The 14,205-nt window shown below is 37.5% G+C and overlaps 1 protein-coding gene across 3 annotated transcripts in view; it reads right to left on the reverse strand.

The window, feature by feature from the left end:
- The window catches only part of NUDCD1 (NudC domain containing 1), a 54,732-nt gene that overhangs the window by 8,346 nt on the left and 32,181 nt on the right, over positions 1 to 14,205 (reverse strand). For all 3 annotated transcript variants that reach the window (XM_074577686.1, XM_074577689.1, XM_074577687.1), the window contains exons 6-8: positions 13,249 to 13,456; positions 5,394 to 5,538; positions 3,059 to 3,184 (exon numbers count right to left, since the gene is read on the reverse strand). In XM_074577686.1, the coding sequence (XP_074433787.1) occupies positions 3,059 to 3,184; positions 5,394 to 5,538; positions 13,249 to 13,456 (479 nt within the window). The remainder of the gene's footprint in view (positions 1 to 3,058; positions 3,185 to 5,393; positions 5,539 to 13,248; positions 13,457 to 14,205) is intronic.

Here is a 14,205-nt window from a genome sequence, read left to right on the forward strand (position 1 = left end):
TTTCCCTGAGGGAACACCAGCACCCCGATGGGCTCAGCTGTGTCCTACAGTGGGTCCACTGGAGCTGTTTGGAACCAGCAGTGTCTGGTACAGGGCAGCCCCTGCCTCTTCTTGCAGAGGCGCCCCTGCAGCCCCCTGCCGCTACCAACACCTGGGCATGGACACCCAAGACAGCTCTACAAGCTGAGGCACTAGGTATAGGTGGCTCCTCTTTGTTATTGCTGTATCTCAAACTGACAGAAATTAAGCATCTTTCAGCTGGATAACAGACAGAGCACTCTTCCCATCCATAGCTCATTTCATTATGTATCAGTCCTTTAGCTAAGGGAGAGGGCTGGACTCTGAGTAACCAACTGAGGAAGTAGTTTCACAGAGAATCAAAAAGCTGCACAGGTGTTTACAACACCACAGTAAAACCCCAACATTAGCACAAAAGTAACTTTGAAGTCACCAGCAATCACCATTTTCAGCCAAAGGTACATCAGTATATAAATTAGATTATTTACACATGACAAGAAGTAAGCCTTACGGCACACAGCACTGAGTAATTTGTAGATGTCTTTCAACAGCAGCTATACGTATTTTTAAGGGTCAAGCACTTACTATTTTGTAAATCCCTTATCTAGTAAAGCACACATCAACATTTAAAAAATACATTCTTTGAGAAGTACCATGTCAGAAATGTGAAAGTTTTACAAACATCAAGATTTTGGTTTCAATAAAAATAAATATCTGTAGTTAAGTAAAAGAAACTCCAGAATACCCAACGTGCAATTTGAATCTACATGTGCCCTAACAATAGCGTTATTACATATACAATAAATACAAGTGTCATGTTATTTAGCTATTGTTAAGTTTCATATCACAAACAGTTCTGAACAGACTAAAGATTTATACGATCTGAAGAGAAACCAGCTCTCTTATCATCTTTGTGACCCTCCTCTGGGCCCATTCTAACAGGTCCACGTCCTTCTTATGTTGGGGACTCCAGAGCTGGATGCAGTACTCCAGGTGGAGTGTCATGAGAGCAGAGTAGAGGGGCAGAATCGCCTCCCTCGACCTGCTGGCCATGCTTCTTTTGATGCAGCCCAGGATGTGGTTGGCTTTCTGGGCTGCGAGTGTGCATTGCCTGCTCATGTTGAGCTTCTCGTCTACCAGCACACCCAAGTCCTTCTCCTCAGGGCTGCTCTCAAGCCATTCTCCACCCAACCTGTATTTGTGCCTGGGATTGCTGTGACCCAGGTGCAGGACCTTGCACTTGGCCTTGCTGAACTTCATGAGGTTCACACAGGATCACCTCTCAAGCCTGTCAAGGTTACTCTGGATGGCATCCCTTCCCTCCAGCATGTCAAATGCGCCACACAACTTGGTGTCGTTGGCAACTTGCTGAGGGTGCACTCAACCCCACTGACCATGTCACCGACAAAGGTGTTAAACATCCTCCCTACTCAAAGCAGTGTCAGCTAGAGCAGGTTATACATGCATGAAATTTTCCTACCTACAGTAATTGTCCTTTGACCTTAATGCTTTAAATACATCTGGCTTTGGATTACTTTTATGCTACCTATTTTTAAGAGCTCTTTACTGTGAAGTTTAAACTTGCTCCACAAAGTCTTGCTGCCTGCTAGAAAGCAGTATGCATCATATCTGCCTTTCCTGATCCTGTAATATCATATTCCTCCTGGTGTGTGAAATGTCTCTGGGGCAAAAACTGCTTATCCTTCAGGGCAAGAAGCAGTAGTTTAGGCTAAGTTATTCAGAACTTTATCCAATCCGGTCTCAAAACCTCAAGGCCAGAGGCTGTACAGCCTTACTAAGCAACCTGATCCATGCTACAATCATGGTGTAAAAGTTTTTTCTTCCCTCCAGTTGGAACCTCTTTTTTCTACTTACGCCTGCTGTCTCTTGATCTCTTACCATGCATCGCTGAACAGCTAAAATCCATTTGAACTGACTTTGCTATAAAACGTCCTCCTACTCATTACAGACCTTATTGTCTGACAAATGTTACCTATCATACTGTATCCACAAAACAGACAACTTCCTCGGTGGAGCATGCTAGTCTCTTTAAAAATAATCTTTTTTTTTTCTTCTTTGGCAGCACACATGCACGTATATATACATGTACAAGCATATATATATACACATACACATATACAAACACACAGACATATACGTATGCAGCTGTACTGCCAGAGGAAAAAAAAATGTAGGTTTTTTGGTTTTTTTTTTTTTTCAAAAAAACCCCAATAGACCAAGGTCTGTAAGATGTAGACTTATGACTTATTCTAGAGCTTTTCTGAGGAAACAGGAAATTACAAACTGATTCAAAATCTTATTCTGTAACTATGACATTTTCTGTATGAAACAAGTTATCCTCCATGTACTTGCATGACACAAGGTAGTGATGAAGTGCAACACCAATGTTTATTACAAGCTTAGTAGAGAAATCTTGAAAAAAAACCAAACCCCAAAACACCCCAAGATGACAACTTAATCTGTGACACTTTCAGGCGACTATTTTGTTCCCTGCTTTGGCTAATGGACCAGATCAAGTCCTAACTTGCTGTTAGTCAACGCTGCTTACAACCCAGATCGAGCCTCCTATTGAAGCATTTTGCTTACAACCTGTTATTTCCAGTGTGATTGACAAACAAGTATCATCAAGTGAACTACGCTCCAGCTCCTTAGGAAACACAGTCAACTTTCTACCAGGCTATACGAAAAGCTACCAAGAAAAACACAAGCGAAGGAATCTAGAAGAATTTTATGCCACTGAAAAAGACCTCTTTCTTATCATCATTATTCTGACATAATGTTTTTTCAAATGGCTAAGTTGCGAAAGTGTATATATTTTTTAAATCAGAATAAAAGGAACCTTCTTTTTATGCTAAAATGACATCGAAGAACACATATTGTGCTACTCTGATTTTACATTATGGAAGAAATTTATGTGGTTTCAAGAGTTGGAGCAGATTTTGGTTCTGATAACAGAATTCAACTAGGATATCATAAAAAAATGTTTAAAAATATTTCTGTAATAATTTGCAGCACTTACTACATGAGTGACTTTCAAGGTATCACCATCAAATCTGCACAAGCTTGCGCTGTCTTCAAGAAAAGCATCACATTCTTCTAATTCTTGTGCATTACAAGGTGGGTTTTCCTTTTCAGGGTTTGGATTCTGAAATAAAAAGACAGTGAACTACACTGAAAATCTGAGCTACTGAATATGTACATATATAAATCCCATTTCATAACGAAAAAAGTTCAATGAAGAGGAAGAAGCATTTGCACCTCCTTACTTACTATCAAGTATCAAGCTATTATGCACTTACTCAAAGAGAACAGAATCATTTCTGTTGTGGAGGATAGCATGAGTGGTAGGTACAACAAAACCCATTTCAGTTTAAGGAAAAGTACATAAGCCACTGAAGTGTAAACAATAAATTCCCTTCTGTAAGTAGCAAAAGTATACAACCCTGAAAACCTATGCAGGTTTACTAAATCTACGTCAGTGTAAGATTCTCTCAGATTGCCATCAGAAATGCTATTAAAAATGGATTAATTAATTTTGTAAGTAGCTTTAAATACATGCCTCCTTTTAGCTTTGCTAATAATTATTTTAAATTAATAATGTTACGCATATTTTTCAACGCGGCCAAAGCAAGAAAAAAGCATCTGTATTTTTTGATGTCCCACAAGTCAAAGAAAGGAAAAAACAATACTTTTACTAGTAATTCAAGAGCAAGAAATAACACTACCACATACAGAAACAGCTTACTTCTGCTACTGACCTCTTCCTTGGATAATTTTCAAAACAACCTAGCTAAGTTACCTTTGTGATACATTTAAAGAACTAACCACCATAACAGAAAGGGACCTTTATTAAACAGAAGGCAATATATGCACTTCCTCATTAAGTATGAATTAATGTTGCTTCTTGCACTAAATACGAATTAATGTTGCTTCTTGCACTAAAAAAGACACCATCTTGACAACTAATATAATCTGAAAGTTGAGGCCAAACAGAACGTGTACGGTAAGATTAGACAGGGCGCTAAGACTCAATTCATCCGACAGGGAGTTCTTGAGCTCCTGTGTGCATTTCTTCATCCATTTCAGCTGATTATTAAGAACTTTCAGTTTGGTTCAGTCCACAAAGTGAAGGAGATCAGCACAATTTCTTTTAAGAGATAACAAAGATGTCCTTAAATGAAGACTTAAAGACTGAAAACAGGGTATCTGTCTCTAGAGGGTAGACTTTGGGGTTCACCTCTCCTCCATCTATCAAGCATTCTTGATGGCCTCTTGTTTACTGTTTCATTGGGTGGCTTTTAGAAAAACCTTCCAGGTAAGCATCATTACCATAAGCAATTGAGATGACCAAAAAGAATCCATGCCTTTATTATACATATGTAGCTAAAGTTAGAGTATAACAAAATACTTAACATCTATTTAAATGAACAGTTACCTAGGGAATGATTTTTCCTTTACATTATCACTATTGCACATAAGCTGAAAAGCTGTGACAAAAAAGAAAAAAAAAATCATCATTTTAATCTCAGTATGAGTTACAAAATAAAAGAAATTTGAAGTTCCCAATAAAACTGTGGTCAAAAGATGTACTACAATATCTTGCCCACAAATAGAAGGGGAGGGGAAGAGAGGAAGAAAATCAATTTAAGCACTAAACAGAATTTTTTTAAAACTTTTCAGCCTTATATAAAAAAAAAGTAATAATCCAAAACTAATATATCAAGACCCATAGGGAGTCACACTTCATGAGTTTTAGATGAGACACCACTTTCTAATTAAACTGAAAAGGGAAGTATCATGCAAACAGCAGTTAAAAATTACATTTTGTTTTAAGTAGGCTCCCTGTATAACAATAATGCCAGACAGTTCATGAGTCATGCTTATGCTTTCCTAAATTTTCTTTTTAAAAATGCCATTTACACTCACGGTCAATAAAAGCCAAGTACAGTATCCCCAGGAAGACCATATAACAGTGTTGCTAACCTATTGATAAACAAAAACCAGACATCCTTCAAAATGACTTAAATCAACTGCTTTAGAACAGACTGCCACATGGTAAGCGGTGGGAAGAAAAATTTATTTTCAATGTTAAATCAGACTTCTGTTTTGGTGCACAGATGCTATCACGTAAGCTAAATTCAGTCCCCCATGACGGTGATGATACTGTTCAAAGTATATTCACAACCCTAGTGCCATTAGTTTGTTAACATTTCAGTTAAAAATAAATGTAGAGTTAGGATATGGAACAGAAAATGAACTGATGAGCTATGTCAATGAAATGCGAGTCAGGATGTCACGAAAAGACAATATGTGAATGTATAAGAATTTTAAATGTTTTATCTTCAACTCCTTACCATTACTTCAGAGGTAAGATGCATCAGGCTTTCAGCTATTTCAGAGCATTGGGAAGAGTCCATAATGAATTCCCCTCTTGTGTCACCAATTATTAGCTCTGGCCACCGGGGTCCCTCACTTTTCTTAATTAGAGAAATTTCCAAGCTAAAATGCAAATAGAAGACAGAGTAGTACATGAAAACACTGCATCCATTTCTCAGATTAGTCAAAAAGTTCTAAATGTAGATCTGAGCACTTCTCCTTTCCAAATTGAATTAATAATGAAATCACATAACAGAAACCATTAGCATTAATTTTATAAAATATTCTAATGGAAAATATTCTAAAGAAAAACAGACTAAGGACGTGTGATTTCAAAAGCCTAAGAACAAAGAGAATGTATCCATGTAAGTGTCCTCAGAATTTTCAATGTAAATGCAGTTTCCCCTGAAGCAGTCTTATTAAAATATTTTAAATACCATAGGAAATCACCTGTAAAGAAAACTATTCAGAGTGACAGAATTTTACTACAGAGATTTATTTGAAACCTAAGAAGTACTTAACAGTATGCTTAACTGCGCACTACTTCTATATAACATCCAGGACAAAAAAATATTGTATTTTATAGACCTTAGAAATACTACAACAGCTAATTATCTACATCGCATACCAAAAATCGTATCTCAGAAGAGACACAATAAAAAATAAAATAAAATAAAAAAATAAAACCCAAACTTAAGAGAACCTCGTATAGCCATTAGGTATAACTAAATAAATAGGAAACAAGAGACAGCCCAATGCACCAACACAGCAATTCCATTTAATTACTGCATTAGACCAACACATGGATGACCAACACAATAAAACGAGAGTTAGTTTTATTAAATTCACTTTTTAGATATACTTACAGAGTCTACAGTGACAATCTTTCACCTGGCTGAACAAGAAAACCTTCTAAGTTGCTAACATCATAACATCTAAGTTATTAGCATTATAACAATAACTAATAGGTGAACTCTGAATCAGTTTCTGAAGCAATTGCGTTAGTATTAGAAATAGCATACTTTTACAGAAGATCTTTGGAGAAAGTTTTAAACTTTTATTCAACAGATTTAAAGTGGTACTGCAGTACCAACATTAAGAACTGAGTGTAACTTATTACACTGAAATGTGTAATTACTATTTCCCATTAAAATAGAAGCCTGAGAGTCATGCAATATTGCTCACTTGATTAATAAAAAAAATTGCTAATAATCAAGAACTGAAAAGTCACATTTTAGTATATAGTATTAGTATAATTATATACAAATATTAGTTCCTTTATTTAATTATTTTGGAGAATAACTATCATTTACAGCTAACCTCTGGTATAAAGCCCAGATTTTTGATGAGGGGAACCAAAGGAAAATCACAGAATCACAGAATATCTCAAGTTGGAAGGGATACATAAGGATCATCAAGTCCAACTCCCTGCTCCTCACAGGACTACCTAAAAATAAACCATACAACTATCAAAAGAAATTGACAAAAACTGTAACTGGGAATGTCTTGTAGAAAATGTCATGCTAGTTTTCTTATTATAAACAAATCTCACAAGGTACATACACCTATATACTTCACATACAAGTTCAAATAATGCATTAATGAAAAATATTGACATCAAGCTTGTCCTAGCACCCCAGAAGTCAATATTATCTCTACTGTATCTTTTTTCATTTTGTATTTTAAACTATTATAATGTCAAGAATAACTACTGCCATAGTATTACATAGAAAGAAATAGGCAAAACTATCATAACATACAATATCTCAAAACGTGTAACACTCTGCTGCCCAATTTCCACACTTGGAGAACAGTAATGAAAATGTAGGTATTTAAAAGTTGCAATTTGAAATTGTAGTAACTTTTTTTTTTCCTTTTTTTCTACTTGAAACTCAGACTTCATGGTGTCAGAAAGCTATGGTTAGTATAAAGTCTATTCTTCAGTGAGTATTCTCAAAATCCCTCCCTACTGTGGGATACTGTGTATTCCGCTCTACTGTGACATTGAAATAGATCTGTATTCTCTGCACTTATTGTATGCTGGTTCAGGTTTATAAGATTAAAGTTTGTGCAACTCAAAACCTCTCAGAGGAAACTCTACAGGAAAAACTCTGCAGGAAACTCTGCGAAGCAAAAATGTCTAATGGAGACCCAAAGACAGATCCAAACTACTCAAGAAGTTACAGGGTTTGTTTTTTTTTTTTTCTTTTCTTCTTCATATCAGTAAGCTTCGTTTATGTGAAATAACTTCGTGAACTGGGACTCTGAGACAGAAAACTGAAGCACATACACTCTCTTGAATCACTGGAGTCAAAAACAAGGTTTCCAAGAAATATGCATGGTCAAAGGGATAATTTTTCACAGGATCACAGCATGATAGGGGTTGGAAGGGACCTCTGGAGATCATCTAGTCCAACCCCCCTGCCAGAGCAGGGTCACCTAGCGCAGGTTGCACAGGAACGCATGCAGGTGGGCAGCCTGTTCCAGTACTCTGCCACCCTCAAAGGAAAGAAGTTCCTCCTCATGTTGAGATGGAACTTCCTATGCTCAAGTTTGTGCCCGTTACCTCTTGTGCTGTTGCCGGGCACCACTGAAAAGAGCCTGGCCCCATCCTCCTGACACCCACCCTTTAAGCATTTATAAGCATTGATAAGATCTCCCCTCAGTCGTCTTTTTTCCAGACTGAAGAGACCCAAATCCCTCAGCCTTTCTTCATAAGAGAGGGGTTCCAGTCCCCTAATCATCTTGGTAGCTCTCTGCTGCATCCTCTCCAGCAGTTCCCTGTCCTTCTTGAACCGGGGAGCCCAGAACTGGACACGGTACTCCAGATGCGGCCTCACCAAGGCAGAGTAGAGGGGGAGGATGACGTCCCTCGACCTGCTGGCCACACTCTTCTTGATGCAGCCCAGGATGCATTGGCCTTTTTGACCACAAGGGCACATTGCTGGCTCATGATCATCTTGTTGTCCACCAGGACTCCTGGGCCTCTTTCCACTGAGCTTCTCTCCAGCAGGTCAGCCCCTGACCTGTACTGTTTTCTTCAGAAGAAATCACTAACTACATCACAATCATATTTTATTGCCAGTGTTCTGGTTCCGGTGGGGATAGGGTTAATTTTTCCTGGCATTCCATGCCATGTGAGCCACGCCCACCCTGAGCTGCCGGGGGAGGGGGCAGGAAGTCGCCGCTTGGAGCGGGCTGGGGCGTCGCGGGTCCGGGACCGGCGGTTCCGTAATCGTGTTTGTATATTCCTCTATCCGTGTTATTGTTGTTGTTTGCCTGTTCCCTTTGCTGTTCTGTTAAACTGCCTTTGTCTCAACCCAAGAGTCTTGCCTTTTCTTCTGATTCTTCCTGTATCGGGAAGGCCGGAGCGAGCGGCACGTGGTTCTTTGTTGCCGTCTGAGGCCAAACCACGACAGCCAGATGCACAGCAAGAACCACTTCTACAGTACTGGTGTATTGGGAATTTCTTTAACCATCTGTACATTTTTGCTCATATCAAGTATTTGGTGACTGTTAATCAAAGAAAGCTCAAAAAGTAAAAAAGTCAGTAAGTTAGAATTTTCCATTAGTAAGTTTAGGTTATGAAATGAAAAAGGGCTGTAATGCAAGTAACAAATACTGTTATCTGGCATTTATCTCTTCTAAGTAAAACTATATTGGATATTAATGATTGGTATTGGAAAACAAGAGGCCAAGGACAGAACAACAGAAGACATTTCAAAATGCCTTGCAAACAGACAAAACTAATGCATTCCCCCCTTCCCCATTCCTTGTCCAGGAGGTATATTGTTGCCATTAATACATTAGGAACTTTAAGGCAGAGTTTTTCTTAACCAAAGAAATTCTTGATCCTTAAATCTAGTAAATAGATTTAAGTATTTTTTCTGCACTCATGTACTGGCTTTGGCTGGGACAGAATTACTTTTCTTCACAGTAGCTGGTGTGGTGTTATGTGTTGGATTTGGTTTTGATTTGGCTAAAAGACAAATGGGGTTAGTGATATAGACAATTTTATACTTTGCTAAATTTATGTCCTTTATCACAGAGTATTTGCAAAACCTTCCTTTAAATAAGATAAAAGTTATTTTTTATCACAGGGAATACTTCTATTTCCACAGAAACAACTCTTTTCTTCTTACATTTTTTCACATGATGCCACCATATATGGAAATTACTCTTTAAGCAACCATTTAACCAAACCAGCTTGTTCAAGAAATAATGGCTCATTACTTTATCCTAGGAGAGAGTAAAAACAGGAAGTGTCCAAATATGTATTGCATACTGACAGACCTTGCTGCTTTTCTTACACTTGTCAGAAGAACCAAGACAAATTCCATCATGAACAAATCAGCCTTTTCCCCCATCCTTTATCTTATATTTAAATAATTCTTTGGTTCAGGACTTAGCCTATGGTTCTGCATTTACAGAATGATCAATACAAGGTGCTTCCAATGTGCAACCAGCAGTTACACATCACAGAGCTTGTGACAGATTAAACCCGACGGGATGAAATGTGACCCACTGCGGAACATTTGAGGAACAAACCCCTGCAATGGAACATTGGAGAGAGATGGTAGAGATAGGAAGGGGGATGTGCCCATGAAGATCAGGGAATAATGCAAAGAAGCTGACCTTATCTGAACACAAAGGCTGGTCTTTCTTTTAAATAAACAGCTATCAACGGTTGAGTGGATCAACTGGTGGGGTAAATGTTTCTTCCTGTTAGCCAAACCAGCACAGGAGTGAATACGTGGCTCAGCCCAGGCAGAGTATAAAAAATAGACAACTAACAAAATAATTTGGAAGACAGCAACGGGCTGGAGATGGCTTCAACCCACGTATTCCTTCCCAGCAAGCGGGGATGCTCAGCGTTGTGACGGTGAGCATATTATAGAGACTAGTAATGGGAATCATGTTGGTATTGTGACTAAAATGTGTATTGCCATTGCTGTATTTTGCTAAGTGTGACTTACATTTGTATCGAGTTTTCAGTTTATTTTGTATAACTCTGCTAAATCAGAAATCCTGTGTAACACCGTCTTCAAATAAGTAAATTTGATCGTTACACCCTCCATGCGCAGAATATCTAAAAGAACCTGGTCAGACAATACTGGACTGACAGAGCAACACGTTAACAGCTGCAGCTCACAGTCTTATTTCAGTTGAAGTGAACAAATCAGCACAAATACCTTCTATATCCAAATATCTTCTGTATGTTAAAAGGAGTACCAGAGGTAGCCAGTTAAAACAAGATTAACTTTTCATCCCATAGCCCACTACTTGCAAATACAGCTTCTAACGAGTTTAAGAAAAAAAAATATGAAATGCCACAAATTTAATCCAAATTTAACCAACTGTTTTAAGTTCACTCTTATTGAAGTACGGACACTCCAACTACTCTGAATTTCTTTTGTGTTTACGCATTAATTGTAATAGCTGTGATACTAACTAAAGCTACAATAACTACCAAATGTATAGATGGCCAGCACTGGTTAGAATACTTTACCTGTAGTGAAGAAATAGTTCAGTGCCTCGATTCACAGATATTAAAAGAAGAACGTGCACAACTCTATCTTGCAATAAGACTTTACATATCAGTATCTGATAGCTGTGGACTTATGCACAAATCCCTACTTGAACACTTGAGACTAATATGAGACTTCTAAATAATGAAACATACAGCTAGGTTAAATAAACAATATGATGAGTTGCAGATTGTAAAATGTATGAACTTTTCAGAGTTCAGAAGTATGACTGTAAAGCTCTTAGAGCAGAAAATGTTTAGTCTGTTCCAGACTTTCAAACCCACTTGCCTCAGGCAGACAAACAGAAACCCACCAGTGCAATGGACAAGAGAAGCTACAAAAATTCCAAGGTACTTTTACAGGTAACATGGGCTTAGGGTACAAAGAAGAACAAGATCATTAAAGTGTGAATCAACTACTTGTTTTTTGTAATGCACATACTGCATTTCATTCAACTCCACTTGAGTCTTATTTTGAACCATTTAGATGGAGCTTCAGTTCTAGCTGTTCTGACCAGGGAGCACAAGAAGTACAATAGCAGAAGATGAGCAAAGACTTTCAATCCCTCTTGTAAGTGGAAGGATCAAGAGGAGTATGTTAAGCAGTATTTAAGCATTCAAGAGCTCTCTCAGTTCAAGTCCTACAAGGTAGGTCAAAACAACGCATGTAAGTGTTCACTGCACCTGTTAACTGCTACAAAGAAAGTGGCTTATAACACAAGATTTTAGCTTCAAGTCTCAAACGCAAAACTCAGAAGGGTACATTTCCAAATATATAGGGATTTCACACTCCCTTTGACATGTGCAGAAACACATCTGGAAGTAAATCTGAATACTTATGTCACCTTCCATATACGAAGCATTTTTATTGATGCAAATGTTGTAGACAATTTGCACTCACAAAAACCCCTAAACCTTGAACATGTCTTGTCACTGAGATCAGTTTAGGCCTCTAAAGGGCCTCCCAAGCCTCTACTAACGATACAGAGTTTAAGTAGAAATCAAACTTAGATGTCCAAAATTAGCTTGCAATTCTCTATTAGAAAACTAAAATTCTAGAACTAACAGGTTTTGAAACAAACAAACAAAAAAGTAACTTTGACTATGGTCTAGATCTACTTTTTTCCCCTCTCCATTCTTCCGTGTTTTTATTTCAGAGAGACAACTAAAATTTACTTCTCAGAGGTCTACAGCATGTTAAACTCACACAGATTAATTTTATATCGCATACATAATCTACAGTGTTTTAGGAAAATAATAATAAAGAATTTGTAAGCCAAACCTGATGAATTTCTGTTATGTTATTACCAAAAAAAGCTTCGTTTGTGGAAACCAGAAGTAGACATATTATTAACACCAACAACAGAGTAAATTCAGGCTAATCAATCATAAAATAATTAAAAAAAAAATTGTTGAACCAATTAAGTTTACTCTGCTTACAAAGCTATGTTCAACATTTTCAAACCTGTTGGTTTTTTTCTGGCTATCTGTAAAAAATAGTTTTTCTTTAGTACTTCAAAATATTACTGAATTTACTTATTGAATTTATCACCACAGTTTCATAACTATATGATACACTGTATTCATGAAAATCATTTAACAGTTTACCTATTCACTTTTCCACTGTGATCAACTAGAAGAGAATGGACAAGCTTATTCTCCAAAAGAATAAAAATAACCAGTTAGTCATACAGACAGGCAGTAATACAGACACATAATGGTTAATCTCCAGTAGCTCATATCACCAAATATTGTTTTAGAAAGGCAACTGGCAACATCAGAATAGGACACTACCTCTGGCTGCCAATAAACACAGGCAAAGCGTTGGAAAATAGTGTGAGTAGGTTAACATTATGAGAACCAATGTATATGTATACATACATATGTTGCAACGAACTGTGCTTTCCCAGCTCAGTAGTAGCAGCTCTTAATTTCCCAGTCTGATACAGATTTAGCTGTCAGTACAGACCATTATACATAATGCCTTCTTTTTTTTAAATAGAAGACTTTATTATTTTGGAAAGACTATTCTATGCTGTTGTAGAAAACCGCTGGTCATGTAGGTTATAAGCAAGTAACTGTAAGAGGAGGGGATAACTTTCACGATTAGCTGAAGAAACAGCATTGTGAGACAGCATTGCAAAAGCCAGGGAACTATTTTCATCAGAGGAGATAAGTTCTTGTAAGAAAGGATGCAGGGTGTAGCATTAAATTAGTCCATTCCCAGAGGGGTCCCAGTCAGAGACACAGTACACACTTTGAAATCAATTTCTATCAATAGGAAAACTAAAAACCATATACAACACCTTTTGTTGTCTTTAATTATCCATGTGCAGCTTTCGTGGTCCACAGATGAATAGAGTTTCCCTTCCATCAAAGGAGGCTGGTCTTTCAGTGTAACACATATGTTATCAGGGGAAAAGCGTACTTTTATGTCATCCTTAGTGATGTCTTGAGGAATGTGAACTGTTATTGTCACATCATCTTCAGATTGCTGCCAGTAATAGAGAGGGTCTACAATTGGAAACATGCAGAAAAATACAAACTAAATTACAAATGCTGTCCTCAATTCCACAGCATGCAATCCTGGGAGATACGGAATAGAAGTTTGTGAAATAGTGGGAATTAACTTTTACCCTGAACAATTTACATTAAATATATTCTGATTATAAAAAGGAGAAACATTTTTATAGCAATCAAGTTTATTTGTGCCCTTGTCTGGAAAGCAATTTATATTCATGTCTGTACTCAAATATGCTGATAGTTATATAATGGGCATTAACTGTTTATTGTGGCATTACAAAACTGATAACCAGAACGTACTTAAATACACTGAAATATTAATGATTAATAACTTGGTTGAAGAGATCTTGAGTGCAGTGGTACTGACAAGCTACTGCATGCTCAAAAGTATATGTTGTTCACAGACGTGAACATTTTTTTCTTACCTATTTTGCCAGAAGCTACACTGACTATTCCACAGACATTATTTTAGAAGCCCAAGTAGTCTTCAGCTGCCTCGGCTGATGGGAGATGAAATAAAACTGCCTGCCCAGAGGTAATGCTTGACTTTTGCTCCTGGACCTAGAATCTGCCTGATGTCTATATAGATTATTAAGCTGCTACAAGAAGTGGCTTTTTAAGAGAAGTGTTTATACAATAGGAAGGCATGACTGGGTAGTGCATGTTTGGTCACAGAACACAAACTCCAACAAAAATTAGAGTTCTATTAATGGCACATCTTATTTCTTCATCTGATATCT

Source organism: Larus michahellis, chromosome 2 (genome assembly GCF_964199755.1).
Source record: "Larus michahellis chromosome 2, bLarMic1.1, whole genome shotgun sequence".
Lineage (NCBI taxonomy): Eukaryota > Metazoa > Chordata > Aves > Charadriiformes > Laridae > Larus > Larus michahellis.